The sequence below is a fragment of the Labeo rohita genome, chromosome 24 (genome assembly GCF_022985175.1).
Source record: "Labeo rohita strain BAU-BD-2019 chromosome 24, IGBB_LRoh.1.0, whole genome shotgun sequence".
NCBI lineage: Eukaryota > Metazoa > Chordata > Actinopteri > Cypriniformes > Cyprinidae > Labeo > Labeo rohita.
Window position 1 is genome coordinate 5,225,318 of NC_066892.1, and position 24,326 is coordinate 5,249,643.

General features: G+C 32.5%; 1 protein-coding gene across 1 annotated transcript in view; it reads right to left on the reverse strand.

The window, feature by feature from the left end:
- st18 (ST18 C2H2C-type zinc finger transcription factor) overlaps window positions 1-24,326 on the reverse strand; it is an 86,829-nt gene that overhangs the window by 57,147 nt on the left and 5,356 nt on the right. The window contains 2 exon segments of the mRNA XM_051098361.1: window positions 16,821-17,458; window positions 17,632-17,668. Of these exon segments, the coding sequence (XP_050954318.1) occupies window positions 16,821-16,845 (25 nt within the window). The 5' untranslated portion in view covers window positions 16,846-17,458; window positions 17,632-17,668.

Consider the following 24,326-nt stretch of genomic DNA (forward strand, 5'->3'; position numbering starts at 1 on the left):
CCTTTAATATGGTTTGGGGGAGCATAAAAGGGCATCTGAAAGCGAAATGAGATGGCCAGGTGTTAGCAGGGACAACTTCCACGCCCGTTCTCCGTTATCAGCGCACACTGATCCGGCCCATTGTTTCAGGACGGGAAGGTATCTCAATAGAGAGGACGCATGAGTACTACCAGGTGGTCGGCAATTTGTTGAAGCCGTGGCTACCATTCGAGCTAAATCCTGGAGCACAAAAGGCAGGTCTCCAGGCTCCGAAGCCCTTGGGTTCAGAAAAAAAAAATGGAAAGCAAGAGAGGGGGGGAAAAGTATATCACGGGCAGGGTTTGAAAGGAGAAGACCCTTTAAACTCCTGATTCCTAATAAGATTGAAATGAACAGCTCGCATGGCAGCTGTACTTTTCCCAGGGTTAATTACCTTTCACTGCACTTGCCTAATGAGTCAGCTGTTCCTGTCATTAAACAACTCCACTTCACCATGGCTTCTTCATCCTCCACAAACACTGTCCCTCCTGTTTGCTCACTTGTTCCAGCTGGGGTGGGGTGAGACAGAGAGAGAAAAAAGGAAAGGTTGCCCTCCGTGGCATATGTTTGGAAACTGGCGGCCGCTGACAGTGTTGAGCTCTGATTATGAAATCGAACCCCAAAACAATCTGGCAACGCCAGTGAGGGTGAATTACACTCGAAATTTAGATTCACTTTGCAGAAATTGCTTTCTGCAAAATTTGAGGGAAAAATGTAAAAACTTTTTTCCCCAACATGCTTATATTTTGAAAACGTATGCAGTTTCAGTTTCAGATTGAACAGCCTGTAAAATGATTTAAATAATAATAATAATAATAATAATAATAATAATAATTTAAAAACAAAAAATAATGATATTAATAATTTAAAAACAAAAAATAATGATATTAATAATTAATATTATTAGATTAAAATCACAGCAATAACTGTGTTATTGTTTATAAAAACAGATAATAATCAATATAGATAATAATATATTAAATGTAATTAATGTGTAATCTTATAATAATAATAATAATAATAATTTAAAATATATATATATATATATATATATATATATATATATATATATTAATAAATAATTAAATAGATCAGAAACACAACTACTTACGATTAATGCCATTCCTTTATATGGACAAAAATATTATTGTGTAATCTGTAAAGTTTTGCACTTAAAGTCGAATATATGCACTACTTTAATAATAATAATAATAATAATTTAAAAACAAAAAATAATAATGATATTAATAATTAATATTAATAGATTAAAATCACAGCAATAACTGTGTTATTGTTTATTATTTCAGACCATTTATAAGGACAAAAACATAATGTATAATAATAATAATAATAATTTAAAAACAAATAATAATTATTATAGTTATTATAATAATTATTATAATTATTATTTGTAATTTCAGTTTATTTATATGGACAAAAACGTAATAATGTGTAATCTATAAAGTTTTACACTCAAAGTACAATATATGCATTATGCATAAATAATAATAATAATAATAATATCAATATAAAATAAATTAAATAAGAAATTATAAGAATGTAAATTTCTACAAGATTAAAACTACAAATAATTATGAGTAATGTCATTATTTCTTTCTTTACAAGAAAAAATATATAAAAATATAATAATGTGTTATCTGTAAAGCTGTACACTTAAAGTAGATTATATGTGCTAATAAAAATTAATCAATTTAAAATCACATAAATAAAAATAAATGATAATAGATATAACTACAAATAATTATTTCAGTTCTATAATAATGTGCTACTTATAATAATATTAATAATAATCAAATAAATAAATAAATGATGATAATAAATTAAAACTACAAATAATTATTTCAGTATATAATAATGTGTAATCTGTAAAGTTTTACACCTAAAGTAGAATATATTTACTATATCCACTTATTGAGTTTGCCTGCCACCCACGGTAGTTTTTTTTTTTTATTTAAGTAACTTTTATAATAATACTGAGAATTATTAATGGAAAATATTCAGTATTAATTATAAACACTAATGCTGTATGATAAAGTTAATATGAACACAACAGAAACAGTGAATATGAGGGAGGTCTTGTTAATGGGGTTATGGGGGTACATGTGACAAAAAAAACACTGGTTGGGAAACACTGCAATACGTGACACTTCACACAAGCTGAGTCGACCGAACCGACATATTGGACTCAAACGGTGTCAAATCCCTATATAAACCCAAAACGAGCCGCTCTATAACACGGCGGAAAGTCCTCTTTGGCATCTGCACAAACACCAGCAGCACGGACCTCAGCTTCAGCACATCTCCGGCTGTGCTGTCATCATTTCAGGAAGATGCGGCGCAGGCCGGATACCGCAGCTCAGCCTGTTCGGGGAGTTTTAAGTGATTTTTGCCAGTGTGTGGCGAAATCCCCCGGCCACCTGGATTACAAACTCTAGTCCTTTAACTCATGCCAGTCTAAATCCATGTTAACTCGGATTTACCTCTGGCATAGGAATTCCCAGTCCGAGTAAGCTTTGTTTGGAAAGAGTTGCGCCTAAGTATTTTATGCATTAAAAAAGAGGACTAGTGGGGAATTCTGATTTAACTAAAATGGCCAGAAGAGCTGAGGGATCAGCATCACGGATTTAGGAAGTCTCATGCAGTAATCTTCTAATAAATAGAATGGATGCACGCACACTTTTGTCATAAACTTGTGTTTACAACTTGCTTTTAAGGCCCTTACAATAAATTATGTCTAGTGTAGCAAATAAACGTCATTTTATGCTAATAACAACAATGCTTGTGTTTGCAAAAGTTTAGAGCAAACAAGCACACACATCACTCCTACATAAAGCTAATTACAAATGACGTTCCCAAAGAGACAAAAGTTGAATAAAAAAGATATTTTATGCATGACATTTAAATTCCTCAAATGATAACATCCTAAAAGAGAAGTTCAAAGCTAAGCAAACACACACACACACACACACACTCATTTGTGACCCTACATTGAGGTCACATTATTTTCTACTTAAAAGGTCAAAAAAGGCACATTACGAGTTTAAAACAAGCTTCCCAGACCAGCAGATGGAACTTGAACATGATTATGTGCATCAATAAAATGAATAATCTTTAACCAAATGTAAATTTGACTTAACCCCAGGATTTAATAAAGAGGATGGATTCTGAACACTCTTAACCCATATTCTCATAGGCGGCGGGGGGGAAGACATGCATCTTTTAAAGGACCAAATGTTCGGCAAAATAGTTATTTTATAAATTGAAGTTGTTTCAAACTCTCCGTGAACACTCATCAGATTGACAAAAATGTTAAAACTGTGAGTGCATCACATCTGAACCACACAAATAATAAAAAATAAAAAAATAAAAACTAGGCATGTGGCAAACTTTAAAATATTAGTTTATAATACTTATGCATTTATGCTATTTTTAAAATTCATGTCAAATTTGCAGGATACCAAAATCACTATTTTATATTATAATATAAATTCAGAATAAATAAATTACACACACACACCTAATAAATAAATAAATAAATAAAAACTGTGTGTGTGAATCACACGTGAATCACACAAATAATAGTAAAAAAAATAACTAAGCATGTGGCAAGCTATAAAATATTAGTTTACAATATTTATGCATTTATGCTATTTTTAAAATTTATGCCAAATTTGTGGGATACCAAAATTACTATTCTATATTATAATATAAATTTAAAATACCTAAATTTCACACACCAAAAAAAAAAAAAAAAAAAAAAAAAAAAAAAACTGTGTGTGTATCACATCTAAAGCACACAAATAATAACAAATAAAAATAAAAAAAATAACTAGGCATGTGGCAAACTATAAAATATAAGTTTACAATATTTATGCATTTAAGCTTTTTTTATAAATTCAAAATAACTAAATTACACACACACACACACACACAAATTAAAAAACTGTGTGCATCACATCTGAAGCACACAAATAATAAAAAAAAAAATCTAGCCATGTGCATAACTATAAAATATTAATTTAAAACATTTATGCATTTTATGCCAAATTTGTGGGAAACCAAAATCAATGTTATATTATTATAGAAACAGAAATTCAAAATAACTATAAAATAAAAGTGACACACACAAAAAAAATGTGTGCATCACATCTAGAGCACACAAATAGTTAAAAAAAAAAAATCTAGCCATGTGCCTAACTATAAAATATTAATTAAAATAGTTTTATGCCAAATTTGTGGGAAACCAAAATCAATGTTATATTATAATAGAAATATAATTACAAACAACTAAATGCCATAATTAAAAAAAAACAAAAAAACAGTGTGCATAATTTCTGAACCACACAAATATTTGTTTAATTATTAACAAATAATTTTAAAAATAACTAGCCATAAAATAAAAATATATACACATATTTAATATTTATTTCATTTCTTTATAAGTATTTTATTTATTTATAAATATTATTAATGCAAAACCAAAATCACTTTTTTATATTATAATAAGAATATACATTCAAAATAACCAAAACACACAATTAAAAAATAATGGTAACACTTTACAATAAGATGGAATTTGTTAACATTAGTTAATGTATTAACTAACATGAATGAACAATACATTACAGTATTGATTAATCTTTGTTAATGTTGGTTAATAAAAATACAGTCGTTCATTGTTTCTTCACGTTAACTCGCACGGCATTAACTAATGTTAACAAACACAACTTGTGATTTTACTAATGCATTAGTAAATGTTGAAATTAAGATGAATAAATGCTGTAGAGCTATTGTTCAACTAAAACTAATGTTAACTATTGAACCTTGTTACCATAATATTAATAATAAAAAATAAAAAAGTATTTAGGCATGAAATTTGGACACTTATTTAAATGCAACTGTGCAGAATCAAACTTTGAGAAAAACAAAGTCTTGAAACAATCGAGCGTGTAGCGAAAAGTCCAAACACAAGCAAACACAAGCTCTTGATCTGCATCTTTGGAAGTGCCTGCTTAAGTTTTCACATAAACGCCACGCATAACTAAACCAAAAGCACAAGTCCTCAAACAGCGCAATTTAAGAAGTACGCGGCAGACACAAAAGTAAAGAGTACGTACGGAAAGACAAACAATGCGTTAATTACAGTCAAGAGTTTTATCCAAAGAAGAGTGTCTCAACTCTGCCTGCGAAAGATGCTCGCGGGAGCATCACCCCTCTCAAACACGACCCTGGAAATGACAGCTTACGAAAAGCACTGCACTTGTCTTGATGCATTTCACAGATCAAACCCTCCATCCAGCCAAGCATCTTTCTCACCCTCTACCCACCTCTCGGCTTCTCCCTCTCCTCTCTCTCTCTTAACAAACACGGACACAAACACGGTCAGCGGGGCAGTGAAGGACCACCTGACTTACCACGTCCACGCTAGCTTTTCACAGCGACATGAAAGGTGTTGTTAGTGGAGAGCAGAGAGGAGGTGGGGTCGGGGTTACGCCGTGTCTTGCTGTTGTGTCGCGTGGCGAGAGGGGAACGCGAGAGCGCTTTGGGTCTCTATCCCCCCCGTTTGCCCCCCTTCAGCCTTTGTGTCATTCATTTAACGACCAATCTCATTAGGCGGCCACGCACAATGGGCTGAACTATTTTCGGTAGAAATATACCACATGGTGACCCTCAAGGTATAACTTATGAAGGTCTGTCTAATCTCATAAAAGATGGATTGGAAAAGAAAAAACGGTTCAGGGGTGCTCAAGCAAAGGTCACAAAATAAATTAATAAATAAAGGAGAGAATGCTTTCAGATATGAACTTAAATAAAACATCACTTTGTGTCTTGAAATATTTAGGCATAATCTAATAAATGAATATAGTGCATGCAATTAATGTTATTTAAATTTTAGTATTTATTTGCATACATATGCAAAGTGTAACATTTGCATAAATACAAGTCATTTATAAAAATGCTATTAAAATATAAACTAATAATTAAGTAAAATATTTTTGAAAAATTATTTATTTACTATGTATAGAGAAGCCACAACTATAATATGAAATCTGTTTTTTTATTCATCGAAAAATAATAATATCACTTTTCAAAACAAAATGAAGCATGAAAATATAAAAACGTTTGGATAAATCATAAAAAAACCTGTTAATTAAAAATGACGGTGACTTACAAAATACGAAATCTGTGCTATTTTTTATTTTATCAAAAAGTAGAGTGCATTGCCAGCATCACTCTTCAAAACAAAAAGAAACCCTAAAATCAAAGCAATGTAAATATAGATAAAGTACAGAAAACTGTTAATGAAAAATGGCTTAAAAATATGAAATCTGTACTGTTTTTTACTGATTAAAAAATAAAGAGTGCATTGCCAATATCACTCTTTAAAACAAAAATAAATATTTTTAATAAAACAAATGAATAGATAAAGCATAGAAAACTATTAATAGAAAATGATCATGACTTAATAAATATAAAATCTGTGCTATTTTTTTTATTTATTAAAAAAAAGAGTGCATTGCCATTATCACTGTTTAGAATAAAAAGAAACATTTTTTTAAATCAAAGTGATGTAAATATAAAAAATGAATAGATAAGGCATAGAAAAATGACCATGACTTAAAAATATATAAAATTTGTACTATTTTTATTTATCCAAAACTAGTGCATTGCAAATATCACTGTTCAAAACAAAAATAATTGTATTAATCAAAGTGATGTGAACATATAAAAAATAAAAAGATAAAGCATAAAAAACTAATAATAAAAAATGACCAAACTTAAAAAATATTAAATCTCAAAAAATAAAGAGTGCATTGCCATTACCACTTTTTAAAAGAAAAAGAAAAAAAATTAAACCAAAGTGATGTAAATATAAAATAATAAATACATAAAGCATAGAAAACTATTAATGAAAAATGACCATGACTTAAAAAAGGTGAAATTTGTATTTTTTGAGTTTATTGCCAATATCACTCTTTAAATTGTTTAATCAAAGTGACGTAAACATAAAAAAAACAATAGATAAAGCATATAAAACTATTAATTAAAAAATGACATTTAATGACCATGATTAAAAAAATGTACATTTTTGATTATTGTTATATGATATATTCCAGAGTTTTAGAAAAACAAAATAAAACAGTTAATGAAAATGAAATATAAAAAATACTAATGAATATCTTATTACATTTCCTTACTATTTCTACCGTGACCGTAACAAAAAATTTTAAAGCAGTACTTAAAGTTTTGCTAAACGATAAAGAGTGCATTGCCAAAATCACTATTGAAAGCGAACAGAAATGTTTAGTAAGGTTACACAGGCCGCTGTGTCCTTCTGACTCCATATTGTCTTTCTGCTCATAATTCCATGTAAAATGCATTAAGGTGGGACTCACACCAGTGGCAGCTGTCCATAATCAGCAGGGACATGTCTATTGGCTAACTTGACCCATGTCAGTAGACAAAACAAACACACACACACACACACCATTAAAAAAAAAAAAAAAAAAAAAAAAAAAAAGATTTCTAAAGCCCAGGACTTGCCGAGCCGAGGTCACTGGAGATTTTCCAGACAAACGCAATCCGGAGGGGTGCTGGATGGTGTGTGTGTGGTGAAGGGGTGGTGGATGGTGTGGTTAAAAAAGGAGAGAGGGGTGGTGGTGGGGAGGGAGGTGGTGGAAGAATAAAAAAGGACAGGCTTAGAATCTCATTTTACCAGACCGCACACAATCTGGGCTCCCACTGAACTATCTCTGCCTGACCGCTTTCTATTTATCCCTTATCAGTGTTTACCAACCGCTACTTCTCTTTCATTCATACTGTGCGGCAGTTCTCTTACTATCAGTCAACAGCTGACACCATGGAACAGCCTCAAAGGCATAGGAAAGGATCAAAACTGAACCAAAGCTGTTTAAACAATACAACAGAGGAAATAAATTCATAAATCCTAATTCTTCCCAACCCACAAGGGTGCAGGCAGATCCTTTATAGTTAGGCCAACAAACACACCCGCAGCCAATGAGGTAACACTGCTATCAAGGTAGATGCTCAAATATATTCACAGGGAAAAAAAAGTGTCAAAAAAGGCCATGTAATTTTAATTACACAACGTGGCTCGCTGCCTTTTCCTGCTTTACTTCTATTTCAGCTCGCTCCTCGTTCTGGAACTTGTTCAAATCGCATTCGATCTGTCCGTATCTCCTCATTCGACGCGTCGCCTAAATCTCAACGTTTTCGGTTAATTGCGAATATTTCCAAAAAATCAAACGTCGCTCTATTGTGTGTAATCTTCCTGCCACGCTCTTGATTTCACTCGCTTTTCTCCATCGCACACACACACACTCACACGGCGCTCTGTTTTCCTGGACTACTGTTCAAAAGTTAAGTAATTAATTACATTCAGTCTATCACCAGCTGCTCCACAGCAGATGGAACATTTTTAAAACCTTGTTGAATTAAACCCACAAAATTCATTTGCCTGGATTAACCAAGTGAAGTTTGTGCATGGATGGCTTTGTGCAAGGGGGTTGAGGAGTAAAAAAAAAAAAACAGGTAACAAGATGTTACACGGATACACAATTACAACGTGAGCGTTTGAGTGATTTATTGAGCCAAAATGGCAGCGTGTTCGCTAATTTGTGTCGTGCTTGAGTTTTACCCAGCCGAACAGCTGTAAACGAGCGGGTTAATAAAAGGTCGTGAAGGTTAAAGCCGAACTCGGATGACCTCGGGCCTGCGTTTGAGAGGAAGAGTCTGTTCAGGACTCATTTTGCTGAGTAGCACCATGGACAGTTCCCTAAACTCTAACACTACAATTCAGGACGAAACTGTTGCGCTCGTGTAATGCAACTCTTGACATTTCAATGACAGACAAGAGGATAAAACATCCGACAAGCAATTCTGCCGAGTTTAACTCGCCAGCGGCGAACGATAAAACAAAATGATGTGAGATGCATAATCTAGACTAGGTTTTATCAAAGAAATATCTGATTTTGTACAACGCCTACAAGGAGATTTAACTTGAGACCACACTTTTTGATAAAACACAGTTTTGACATATATGTACTAACCAGATAATGATTAATTTCCTAAAAATAGACAACTTATTTAAGCCGTTTTAGAACAGGATGATGCTATTTAATAGCTTTTTAAAAAACACACATTTTTAGTACTTGAGCTGAATGTGTTTATCAACAACCAAAAATATAAAAAAAAATAACCTGTTGACATGCATGACTCAGATTTCTACTTTGAAAAATTCAGCTCACATCCAAACATTTTAAAATGTCATTCGGTTCATTTTGCAATGAGATATTGTGTCATAATGTCATGCTTTCATGTTGCTAATTTATAAAAACAAGCAGTCAAATCAAAGTTCATCTAACATCTAACAAACCTAAACTCTGTTTTATCCGTGACTTCGCATAAGCACAGATCTGAGCTTGCTTTTCAGGATTGGACTGTGAAACTAAACAGAAAGCAAACAGAAAACGGCAAACGCCGTGCGACCTAAAGACGGCAGATTGAAGGCAGCGCTAACGCAGCCCGAAGCCTGAAAGTTTGAGATGAAAGACAGGAAGGGCTGTGTGTGCTCAGCTGCTGTATCGAAAGCCCGAGCTTTGTGCTAACACACAATGCTAACACGTCTAAGACTCGCTTAAACCCTCCGGCACACGCACAGGGACTTTAATTTAGGTAGACAACATCTACTGTTATCTGTGTGATTAAAAAATAGGTCATTCTTCTTCAAACACACAGTTTGAGCTGTCTAATCTGCCCTTGCGCTCTAGATCTGAAATTGAGCAAAAGTCGCTACAATTAAAAACAGAAGTGAAAAAGTAAAACATAAATCAATTTTAAAATTTTAAAAAAATGTTAAAGAGTTCTTTTTTATTTAAACACAAAGTGAACTGTTACAGTGAACATTCTAAATTCGAATTCGCATTCCAAACTTTTTTTTTTCTGCACTGTCACAGCAACGCATCCTCTCAGTTCAAACACAAACAGCTCGATTTGCTACCCAAACACCGACCACAGACGGCAACAGCGACTGTCACGTCAAAAAAAACAAGCGGAACACCAACCTACTTGACTGCTGCTGAAAGTTAGCTGCGGATTCTGTGGTCCCTGCTCGGCTGATGCTCTAGCGCTGGAGCCGGTAGCTTTTGAAAGGTAGTCCCCAGGAATATGACACACTATGTCTGTGACAGCCCCGAGATAAGCACCTGCGTTCTGCTCTCTTTCTACGTCACACCTCCCTATTCACAAGCTCTCAATATGATGCACATTTGCACATCAACAGCAACCCCTCCACTACCACACACACACACACACACACACACACTTCACTCCACTCCCACATCCGCAAAACATAAAAACCAGCGCACGGAGGGGAGGAACAGACAGTTTTTTTTCCTCTCCCATCACTCTCCACATGCACACACTGATTTACCCTGCTTTTTCCAACATGTGCGTTGCATGTGCGTGGAATTGCATGCTTTAAATAAACTAAACTTTCACTCGTATATTGTTGTGATGGGTGTTTGGGCATATGTCCTTCCGAACACCACCCCCCCACCCCCTTTACCCCATCCCACTCCACCCACAATCTCTCCTCCCCCCATATCAGTTACCATGCAAATGAGATGGAATGTCAGCCTTCGGTAGCAGATGGTCAGAGATGATAACAATGGCTCAACAGACCAGTTCCAATGTCTGCCACTTTATTGCTACGGAAACAACAACCAGAAGTATATGTAATGAGAGGTCGGCCTGGTGAATGTTTTTTTTCTTATTTGCACTCCGTGCCCTTTTTGAAATGAGTTTTAACTGGTTTTTATGCCGTTTTTACGTATTGCACGAGTGCTGCCGGGTCATTCTAGGAAACGGATGCTTCTTCATGAGGTGATTTATAGCATCAATTTGTGGGATTTTTTAAAAATTCAATTAGATAAATGTGTTTTCGTGTTGTCATCTTATGATACAGTAAAATTATGCCCTCAGAGAGATTGATAGTAACATGCTCGACAGCTTTACAGTTTAATTTGAATTTGCATGCTTTTTTCTAATGGTGATATTTCCACCCCGGTGGTAATGATTCACAAAAGACGCCAAATTCATAAGAAATTGTGCAAGTTAGGTTGTGCAAAAACCGTATGAGCTAAAACTAAACCTAAATTAACATAAAGCCTGACCTCTCATTCAATCCCTAAACTTAATTATCATGATTGTAATAGGGGGAAAAAACTATAAAAGTACAGTCTTATGTAATATTGCCATGACAAACAACTTATTGCAAGAGTAGATATTTCTACAAATTAAAAACGTTAAAATTATGAATAGTTATGAATTATATTACTAAAAATATAAAAAAAAAAAAAACATAATTGTTATTTCAAGAGCAGTTGGTAGAGATTATACGAAATGGCTGCACTTTTCCAGTTTGGAATTTGCAATAAATAAATAATAAAAATAAATAATTGAAATATATATATTATTAATTTTTAAAAATCACATCACTTTTTCATATTAATTATGAATTTAAAATATTAACATAATTGGCATTTTTAGATCAGTTGGTAGAGGTTATATGAAATGGGTGCACTATTCCAATTTAGAATGTGCAAAAATAAATATATAAATATATATTATTAATTAAAAAATCACTTAGCAACTTTTCATATTAATTATGAATTAAAAATATGAACAGAGTTGATGTCAGTTGGTAGAGATTATATGAAATGAAATGGAAAAATACATATATACATACATACATAAATACAAATAAAAATACAAAAAAACTAAAGCTAAAAATATATATTATTAATAAACAAATCACTTGAAATTAGTGCACTTTTCCAGTTTGGAATTTACTAACTAACTAACTAAATAAATATTTATGGAATTTACAAAAAATAAAATAAATAAATAAATAAATAAATAAAATCACTTATCATTTTTGATTTCATATTAATTGTGTATCATATTAACTGTACATACTTACAGTAAGGTTCATTAGTTAACATTAGTTAACATGAACTAAGAATGAACACAGCATGCATTAATCTTATATGTTATGTTAATTATGTTAATTTCATCATTTACTAATGCATTATTAAAATCAATATTTATTATCAATTATTAAAAGTAGTGTTGAACTACACTGTGAACTAACATGAACAATGGGGTATTTTTATTAACTAACATTAACAAGGATTAATAAAGTCTAATAAATGTATTGTTCATTGTTCATTCGTTAATTAATACATTAATATTAACAAATGACACCTTATTGTAAAGTGTTATCCCAAAAAATATAACAACTAAAATTAAAATGTTTAAAAAGGATGATATCATTGTGACAAACTTTTTCAGAAATAGAAATCTTTTAAATAATATATATTTTTGAAGTTTATTTGCAAAAACAGATAAATCCACTTTTTAAAATGTTCAAAAATCATGTTTTTATTGTTAGTTAGCTCTATTTTTTAGTTATTTTTACTTAATCAAAATAACCCAACTGCAGTATGAGATTAATTGGAATGCACAATAAAAAAACATGATTTTTGAAAAATTTTGCAAATAAACTCATATCTAAAATCAAATTAAATCAAATCATTAAAATGTAAAACATGGTATATATTAGGTATGTGGGGTGGGCCACTTCTGACCAAAAAGAAAAAAAATATCACAAAAATAAATAAATAAATACAATTTTAAAAAGTGAAGAACGAAGTTTCTGGATTTTTCCTGATATGTTTAGAAAAACGTCTATATTAACACATACTAAAGCTTTAGCTATTAGGCACCAGCGATCCTAAAATCCGCTAAACCGCATACATGAGAGACACAAATGGCAGCCGTTTTGTAGAATGACCCCGTCTGTGGGTTTGATGTTGTTTGGTGACTTAGAGAAGCAGGACTAGTAATTACGGGAGTGATGAGGTGTAATTCCTCCCTGTAGACTGTCACTTTTGGGAAAGGTTGGGTGAGGGGGGGCCCGTCTGGAGGACGTCGAATTTACAGGGTGTGACAAAAAAACCCCGACGGCAATGATGTCACGGCACTCCTTCAGCCGGCTGACTTTTGCAAACACACACACGCGCGCAAACCTACACCCATCAGCGAGAGCAAACAGCGAGTGAGCCTTTAACAAACACAGGCCGGATTACAATGACAAAGAGCGCCACACTTCTGGAGGGGCGAGGAGAGGGTTTGAGGGGTGGGAGGGGGGGACGCCCATGGCCAAGTGCTCAAAATGAGTGAAAACGCACGAGGGGCCCACAAGATGCTCCCATCTGATGCGTCTCCGCGTGTGTGCGTGCGTGCGCGCGTGTCCTTGCCAAGACCCCTTCCTTCAACCCCCCCCTTTCACGGGTTCGGCGAAAGCTCATATCTGTTTTGTTCTTTTCTCCAGAGGATAAGGCGCAAGCACAATGTCCGGCGAGTTTTTCATCAGCCGAGCGTGAATTTTGAGGAACAGAGACAGAAGGGCAAGTCATTACAAAAGGTTTGGCGGTTGATCTTGTTGTAGATTTCATTTGAAAGTCTAATACCGCAACTGCTTTCGGGAGGTTTGTCACTTCTATACGTGCGAGCGGACAGATTGGATGCTTTCGCGACATAAAACGACATGTTTCTTTCTTCCGTAATCTCCCACGACACAAGCGAGGAGTTGTCGCTACAAGCGTCTTATTTAATGGAAAACCTGTCTGGAAGATCCAAAGACTGCACAATCTGATTCCGGTCAAGACGTAATTTTCCCAGACAGCTGGCGACGGAAAAGAACATGAGACATAAATAAGTTTTAAAAGGGATCAAGTTTTTTTTACAACAGTCTTGATGATGAATCACTTGAATATTGTCGAAAACAGAATATTAAATGCAAACGCACGTTCTTTCATTCGAGGATGTGCGGAGCATCAGGAAGTGAATAAAAGTGCATTCTGGGTGTTTGATTTGGGGTTTTATAAAAAAAAAAAAACACACATGCCACAATAGGTGTATATTAGAGGGAAAATTAGAGCTAAAGTGGGCGAAATGAAATGACATGTCACACAAAGGTCTGCGTTTTTCAAAGTACACTGCATGTTTGGAGAAAATGTTTGATTGCGTTTATAAAAGTATCACACTGGGTCACACATAATGTCTAAAAGCTTTTTGCATTAGTCCGCCAATTATGTAAGCAAAGTTAAATGCATCTGGACCCTGTTGTTTATGTGCCTTAGTCAATCCTACACGCGCTGTGACGAACAACTCTATACTTTAGACAGAAATGCTTACAGTGCCACATTTGCTGCTGTATTTTAAAGACCGTTCCAAACATTTTGAGAGCTCAATTACAGCGCTCCAATCCAACGTGCTGAAAAATAAAAACGTGACGATGTACACTTATTTCTTGTAGGCTATTAGCACCTAATAGTTCACAAAAACTGAAAAATATGTTATTTACTCGCCCTCGTGTTGCTCGAAACACAGTGTGACTTTCTTTCTTTTGTGGAATACAATAGTTGCACAACCGAAGTATGTAGTGTCAAAAAAGGACACAGCTGTTTCACTTCATATAATAGCTTGGTTTAAGAAATAGATGAAATTTTTCAGTTGAAATACTCACTTTAGCTCCACCATAGTTGTTATCTAATTCAAACTTCTGCATGTTCATATTTGGTGCGTCATGATTCGTTACAAGACGTGAGAGCCAAGTTCATCATTTATGATGAACAAATACTTAATACTGTGAGTATTAAGTATTTGTTCATCATAAATGATGAACTACACAAATGTAAGAGCACTAAGAGAGTTTTTTTTTTTTTTTTTTTAGACAATAAACCTTTACATTTTTGACTGTTCTGAACAGATATCATATGGTTCGAAAAGATTTGGAATATAGATCTGGGATCATCAAAAGCTTTGATGCCAAGGATATTCAATTAATGATTCTCTTAAAAAATAAACAAGCAAATAAATAAAAATAAAGGACATTTAACTGCATCCCATTTGTGTTGTGTGATATTATAAAGGCATTGCTTGCACAATAAAATAAATTGCTTTTATGTTGTTTGCCAAAGCAAATCAATAAAATATAGTCTGGAAAATATTGATTTTGTCATAGAGTACTCTTAAAACATTTAGGGTCAGTAAAATAAATAAATAAATAATAATAATGATTTTGTAATAAAGTACTCTTCAAATATTTAGGGTCAGTAAAATAATAATACAGTAATAAATAAAAAAATGTATACTTCTATTCAGAAAGAACACATTAAATTGATCAAAAGTATCAGTAAAGATATTTATAATGTTATAAAATATCATTTTAAATTTCCTATTCATTAAAGAATCCTGAAAAAAGTACCATGGTTTAAAAATAAAATAAAATAAAAAATAAAGCAGCACAACTGTTTTCAACACTGATAATGATAAAAATGTTTTTTAAGCAGCAAATCACTTATAATGTTATGAAAGATCATTTTAAATTTCCTGTTCATCAAAGAATCCTGAAAAAAAATAAAAATAAATAAATAAATAAAATAAAGCAGCACAACTGTTTTAACACTGATAATAAGAAATGTTTCTTAAGCAGCAAATCACTTATAGTGTTATAAAAGAACATTTAAAATTTCCTATTCATCAAAGAATCCTGAAAAAACTGTTTCAAAAGAAGAGAAAAAAAAAATATGTATATAAAATAAATTAAATAAAGCAGCACAACTGTTTCAAAACTAATAATTATAAGTAATGTTTCTTAAGCAGCAAATCAGCATATTAGTATGATTTCTGAATAATCATGTGACACTGAAGTCTGAGTAATGACACTGAGTAATGATGCTAAAAATACAGCTTTACATCACAGGAATAAAATATATTTTTAAAATATATTATGCTAGAAAACAGTTATTTTAAATTGTAATAATATTTCACAATATTCCTGCATTTTTATTCAAGAAATAAACCTGGTGAACTTGGTGATCATAACTTCTTTAAATAACATTAGAAACTTCATAGAATATCTAATATTGAATACCTATAATAGAATATCTAATATCTGATGACATTGTTGCACTTCTTATTTAATAAGAAATGTCTGAATTACTATTTTTATACTGATCAATCTGTTCTATTACCAATATCAGACGTCATCATAGAAATAAACTGCTACATTTTAAATATATTCAAATAGAAAAATCATTTTAAATTGCAATTATATTTCATAATATTTTTTATCAAATAAATGCAGCCTTGGTGAGTGTAAATTCTTTAAAAAACATTAAAATAATTTTGGTCACACTTTATTTTAAAGTCCAATTCTTGTTATTAACAAACCACTAACTATGACTTTAGCCTCAATAAACTCCTAACTTGTTAATAAGCATTAATAGTTAGTAAGGTAGTTGGTAGGATTAAGGATGTAGAATATGGTCATTAATAACAGACGTGCTAATAAGCAACTAGTTAATACTGAGAATTGGTCCCTATACTAAAGTGTTACCATAATTTAAATGCCTTTTGAATAGTAGTGTAAATCTTCTAGGCACTATTATATAATGTCACATATATAAACCTGAAGAAAAACAGTTTTAATTAAACTCAAATTAAATATTTGTATAACCCTTGTTAGAAAAATATAATTCTAGAGCAGTTTCACAGCCCTAAAAAAATAATTCAAAACACTCTCGAGGCCTCCGGGGGCCCTGAACCCCAGTTTGAAAACCCTTGATCTACAGCCCAGATTTTACAGACTAATTGACTAATTTTATGGTGCTCTTTTGTCCTTTGGGTACCTCGACAGCTCCATTCCCCATCCATTTTGACTTCGTGAGCAGCGTGAACATTCTTCAAAATGTATCCTTTTGAGTTCTACGCAAGAAACACAGTAGAGTAAGTAAATGATGACAGAATTTTGATTTCGGGTGAACTATAAAGGCCTAAAAAGAACTGCATCGCGCTCGGCGCCATTGTCATGACAAACTCCGCTTAGCTCAGGTGCAGCAAATTGTCTTAACAAGGCGCATAATAAGTGGAATGGACTCCATCTGTGTCCACTGATAGTGTGTCAAATGGTTTAAAAACACCTGTGAGAGAGACTCACCTGTCCGTGTCTGCTCTCTCAATCAAAGCAAGAGCGTCTAATTATAGGATGCCGACCGATACCTGGAGAACAGCTTGATCGGATTAAAATGATTCACAGATCAGCGGACATGTATGAAAATGTCAACGACACTGACCTTCCTGCATTTTGGATTCGAGGTTTGCTTCTTGGAATCTATAAGGTTTGGAAACTATAGGACTCACAGGTGCAACAACCTAAAGTCCTCCAGGGATGTATGCAGTTTGCTGCTGTAGTTCTTGTTAACAAGGTGGTCTCCAGCATCGCCTGAAGTGATTATCTATGCCTTCCTAACTAGGTGCCTCCATGGACCTGTGGGCAGAATAGCAGATGTGTGCTCATATTTGGGTAACACAAATCCAAAGTCAGTCTAGATGCAGTGCGGGATCACTCCATTGTGTGACCCATCTGCGCAATATAACCAATATCATGGAGGAATAAAGGAATAGTTCACCCAAAAATTAAAACTGTGATTATTTACTCACCCTTGTGTTGTTCCAAACATAGATGACTTGGTTTCTTCTGTGAATGAAACACATAAGAAGAATTTTTAGTGATTATCAGTGAATAACAACATACATTTCAATCTGTTTCTCACACAAATTTATGAGTAAGGCATCAGGATAATTGGAATACAAGTTGTATGGATACTGTTATTGGTTTTTTTTTTGGTGAGCCCTCCTCTGCAAGCTTGCGAAAAAACGAGCCGCTTAGATTTATTACAATATATACTTCTTATAATGTAAGAATGGCACTGCAATTGTGTTTTCGCAAGTGACAACGGCGTACCAGTTCTAACAGCATGGCAAAAGTTCGAGCAAAGCATGCTAACTGTTCTGTCATTGGCTGCACAGATGAGTGGATTTATTGATTTATTTAGAGTATATTACACTGCTGCCACTCAGATCTAATAGAAACATGCAATTTCCTTCTGAGCTGTTTACCTTCACAGACTTAACCGACTATTTGTGTGTTTTTAACATAAACTTCTATGTATTTGACAGTTTAAGCACAATAAGACATGAAAGAGAACTTAGTTTATACTCACGTCCCGTGTGACAGCTACTTTTTGTGCACGTCCTTCGGATGTGTGCGCTCAGAAAACACTACATCAGAAGTTTAACCTAATGTGGCTTTGAAATACATGATTTCAGCGGGATAGACATGATAATCAAAACCAAACAGATGTTTTTGGGCAAAGTTGTAAAGGCACAGCCCTATTCTGGAAAAGGGGGCGGGGAGCAGCAGCTCATTTGCATTTAAAGACACATGCATTTGATTGTTTGCAGTCAACACAGGCATTTTCAAAATGATGTAATAAATGATCTGTGGGCTATTTTGAGCTGAAACTTCACAGACACATTCTGGGGACACCTGAGACTTATATTACAGCTTGTAAAAGCAGGCATAATAGGTCTCCTTTAAGGTATGTCATACTGATAATGAATGAATCATATTTTCATAATCGTGATCATTCTGTAGTTCTGTTACAAAACCTCAGTTAATTCCTTACACTCAATGGCAGTATGCTGCTAATCCAATACAGCCTGATATTCAAATAGATAAAAATACACAGCATGCACTAGAAAAAAAAAATGGTACAGAAACAATTTTCACTTAGAAATTGCTAGTAAATTTCACAAATAATTACAAAGAAATGTCAAGTTACACACTGAATCAAATGTGAAATTGTAAAGTAGAAAAACAGGAATACCACACAAATATTGGCTAAATGAGTATTATAGTAAAATTTATAGTACAATACTTTATTTTAAAATAAGAACAAACTGTTTTTAGTATTCTATTCTATTCTTTTCTATTCTATTATATAACAAAAAAAGTAAACTAAAAATGTTACTTATATTAACATAAAAATCTAAAATATTATTTAACTTGAATAAAACAACTATTTTTAGAACTATATTATATTATATTATATTACATTTATTTTATATCATGTTATATTAGAAAAAGAAGAATACTGTAATTTTTTTTTTTTTTTTTTTTTTACAGTGTATATAAATATTGGCTAATTAGTATTATAGTACAATGTATAGTAAAATAGTTTATTTTAAAATAAGAACAAACAATTTTTAGTATTATATTATATTATATTAGATTAGATTAGATTATTAAAAATTTAAAAAACTAAAATGTTACTTGTGTTAACCTAAAAATTAAAAATATTATTTAACTTGAGTGAAACAACTCAAATTATTTTTAGTATTATATTACATTATAGAACAACAGGTAAACTAAAAATGTTACTTGTGTTAACCTAAAAATCAAAATATTATTTAACATGAATGAAACAACTTGACTAAGCATATAACAAAAGTCATTTTAAAGCTTCAAATCAGGTACGTATTTCAAAAACATCAATAAAATCTTTATGTATAATGCATTATTAAGCTATTCATAATGTTGTAATGCATTAAATTAATTCAGCTCATTAAATGTCATAAATACCTGTAACTAAAGTTAAAATGCATTATAATATTCACAGATTACATCTGAAGTTGGTTGTTTGTCATTTTAATGCATTATAGTTTCTAAAGGTTATAACAATGAATAGCTAAGTGTTATAATGTATTATAACTGTGGTTATGATTATTTATGAGATCATGCAATGCATTATAGGTTGCTTTACAAGTCATAACCAATGCATTAAAATACTTTTGTAATGCATTGCACTGTTTGGAAAAATGAATGTTTTTGAAAGAAGCCTCTTAAGTTCATCAAGACTGCATTTATTTGATCAAACATACAATAAAAACAATAATATTGTGAAATATTTTTACAATGTAAAATAGCTGTTTTCTATTTAAATATATTGTAAAATGTAATTTATTTCTGTGATGCAAAGCTGAATTTTCAGCATCATTTCTCCAGTCTTCAGTATCACATGATCCTTTAGAAATCATTCTAATATGCTGAACTAAAGAAACATTTATTATCATTATCACCAGAGTATAGGCTTCAAATCAAGTGTTACCAAATGTCTTCTCAACAGTGCGCATTTTGACTTTATACACTATATAGTCAGTTTCTTACATTGCGTGCGATTATTGCCTTCTCCAAGAACCAAAAATGAGCTCTGTTAGAAGGCAGCATGTTATCAATATGATCAATATGCATGATCAAAATACTTTAGCAATGCATTTCCCCCATAGCAACGGTACCTTCCGCACCTATTTAAAACAATAAATAACAGAAGTGCATGCGAGCGCAGTGGACGTCAAGGATTAACGCATGTAAATGAGTATACTTTGATGTCGACTGTGTGGGATGGGATAAGATTTTCTTTACTGTGGGATTTTCTTTACCGATTCCTCAACTTCGGAACAGCAGAGGTTAATCTGTCTTAAACGCATTGTACAGCATTTTACACGCGCAATACACAGGCGATATTAAAAGGCACACGGCAAAAGCCCGAAACTCTTCTGGCAAAGCGTGTCTCTCTCTATCACGTCGAGATTGGTCTTTAATACTGGAGCGCAACAACGTGCCCGTGCTATTCAGTGGCATACTTGAGAGTCCAAATAACCCTCTTATTAATGTGGATGACAATGTTTTGATTGCATCCAATATGGCACACTGAATCAGCATGCAAATGCCCTTTGAGCAAAACAAAGACATTGATTATGAGGTAAGTTTCTTCGGCACAAGTAGCCCGCTTGGTGTGATTAATCGGCCTGTGCCATTGATTTCCCTTTGTTTAGATCTTTGCTAACTTTTCAGGAGATACAATTATAATTTGTTCGCTAACAATAAATCCAATCTAGCGTGCTCAAAGAAAACCTTAATAAGGTCTTCCATGTTATTTGTCCTTTCAACAGCCAACTGAATACATCTGAAGAGAGCGGGGAAAAAAACAGGTCGGGCTCCTGACAGTGTTGATTTGTTTGTTTGAAATACGCTTCGACAGTATTTCCAAACAGAATGGAGCCTAATACGGGAGAAAAGTAGACTGAAAAGATGAACGGCGAGATGTCTGAATCACAATGGCGCGTAAAGTTCGGAACCGGCGCACGGGCACGCGTTTCACCTATTTGTTTAGGCTCGCATTGTGGCGCGAAGGCATCGGATGCATCGGAGTTGGGCCGATACAATGTACTATCAGCATTTGCAAGTCAAATGCACGTGTTCCATCAAAGTACTCCATCAAAGAGCATTTGCGACGAGCGTTTTTCTCAGATTTAGTACTTTGAAAACTCACCCCCACCAGATACGAGCGAGTCTCTCTGACTTCTCGCATCATCTCTCCAAGACACTGATAATACGATTTCAGTGTTTCTTTTTTTTTTTTCCCTTTTTTTTGCTGTTGAGAAACAAACTGGATTATGAAGAGATCACTACATAAACAGCTTTCTAAAAGGAGCCAGCTATTTTAAAAGAGGCTGAAGGAATGCAAAGAGGGATTTAAATTTTAATTTGAATTTATTCCAGCAAGTGAAAGGTTCTTTTGAGAGGGGATTTCGGCAAAGATGATGGTATTTAAAAGTGATAAACAAGCATCTAAACCTCCAGTAAAATGCAGACATTTCTTCTTCTTTCGAACACAGAGGCGAAATAGGGCTTGCTATGGTCACAGCTGTCAACCCACAACAACATGAAATGTAAACTGAAACATCTTGCACAGATAAGTACTGCATACATGCAACCTTTCAGCTGGAAACTTTCTATGCCGAATGTGGAGCATTTTTGAGCATTACAGCAAGTCATTTTTAGGTCACTTCAGGGTTCTTATTATTGTTTGTTTACTACAAGTAAAAATAAAAACTGTTAGAAAGATTTTGTCAATTGTAATAAAGCTGAAATAAAATAATGAAAATTAAGAAATTCTGCCTTAACAGCAAAGGAGTTAGAGCTAAAACTGAAAACCGGAATTTAAGTTAAAAAAAAAAAAAAAAAAAAATATATATATATATATATATATATATATATATATATATATTTTTTTTTTTAGTTATTACTAAAGTATTTTAATTATTATATTATTATTGTTATATTTTAAATGTTAGATATTTACATTTGAAATTAGTATATATATATATATATATATATATATATGTATACACACACATACACACGTGTTTACAAAAATGACCAAAAAAAAAAATCTAAAAAATAACGGAAAAATTAAAATATAAAAATATAAATAATGAAAGAAAGTGTAATAGAAAAAAGAAAAAATAGAAAAAGGTAATTAATACAATTAATAAAAAACATTAAAACAAATTGTGGTGATTTAAGCTGAAATAAAATTAAATAAATAAATGACACACAGACACACATGTGTTTACAAAAATGACCAAAACTAAAAAAAAAAAAAAAAAAAAAAATGAAAAATGAAAATAGAAAAAAAATAAAGAAAGAAAATATAACAGAAAAAAAGAAAATATTAAAACTTAATCAATGCAATTAATAAAAAAACATTTGTGGTGATTAAAGTTGAAATAAAATTAAATAAATAAATAAACAAATGACACACACACTCATACACGTGTTTACAAAAATGAAAAAAAAAAAATATATATATATATATATATATAAAAAAGAAAATATAATAGAAATAAGAAAATATAAAAAGCTAATAAATTAAATGAATAAAAAAACATTAAAAACATTTTTGATGATTAAAGCTGAAATAAAATTAAATAAATAAATAAGAAACACACACACACACACACACACACACACATATATATGAATAGCTAAACCAATAACACAATTACAAAAAGAAAAACGAGAAATTACTATATATAAAAATACAAAAAGCAAAATGGAAAAAGCTCATTCAAAATATTGATACAAATTTTTAGAGTATATAAATAATACTGAAACAGCATGTGCCATACAGTGCAGATAAGTTCAGTTTCAGTATGACTAGTCATATATTGGCAGATATATGTAATCCTGAGCTCAGAGACCCATGAAAAAATTGCATCTGCTAAGCAACTCTCTGGCTTTTCGTGCACTGGTCATAAGCGGCATAAATCGTGAGTTTAGTGCATATGTGACATACATAGAACACATACCACACAAACAAAGAGTTACATCATGCTGTTGCATGGTTAATCCGATCAAGGCCAGTCTTTATGCTTTTGCTATCTTCAGCAAATGCCGCCAAAAGTGGCAAGTAAACCATTTAACAAGAGTCTAAGAGAATGATTACAGAACCAGGACCGGATACGATTTCACACTGCCGGATGGCTCAATTGCATCTCCCAAACAGGCTTAAAACTGGAGAAACACTATAGGGCATCACTTTTTTACAGTTGTGTAAATATTCCATTCTAAAGGGTGTCAGGCAAGTAACTTTTGAAGTAGTAAACTGGATTCTACACGCTTTGTAGAGCAAGTCACAACAATATGGCAGTCGACAAGTCAGAGAAGCTGATCAAGCTGACAAGAAGAATAAAATAAACAGAAATTTTTAGGTTGAAGATCGTCCGTTTTGGAATCAATGGCTCTAAACTGATTTTGTTTTACAACCCAGATTTTACATGGGTCATAATATTACAAAAAAACTGCAATGGCCCAAAAACATACACAGTTATTAAAAGATGAAATGTGCAATTTTTCTTAGATATTAAGATGTTATCTTCTATCCCACCTACAAATGTAATAATTCATATTTCCCCCAAAAAGCAAAAACTGTGCTTCTAACTTAAGAATCACAACAAAACTGATTCAACCAATAGTGTGACTTTGGGGGCGGGACAATCTGTTTGTCCAACCAATGGCAGATGGGATAAGCACTCAGGTGAATGTGTTTAGAAACATCATTTAAAAAATCATTATTTTTTACATTTGTTTAGTATGGTGGCACATTGCTTCCACATAAATTTCATTTTCTACTCAATTATGTTGTAATAACGAAATGTTATTTAAACGATATGTTTTATCGTAATAATGAGATGCTATGGTGTAATAACAACATATGTCATGAAAACAATGTTTTTACAGGCACAATTAGATATAATATTGTTAAAATCATAGTTACATCATAGCATCTCGTTATTATGAGAAAATATTGTTTAGTTACATTACAAAATGTACTTAAAGTACATAACAAAATTGCCTTAAAAAAACTAGAATGAAAAATTAAAATATAAAACTATAAAAAAAGAACGAAAATATAATGTAAAAAGAAAATATATTTTTTAAAAAAAAG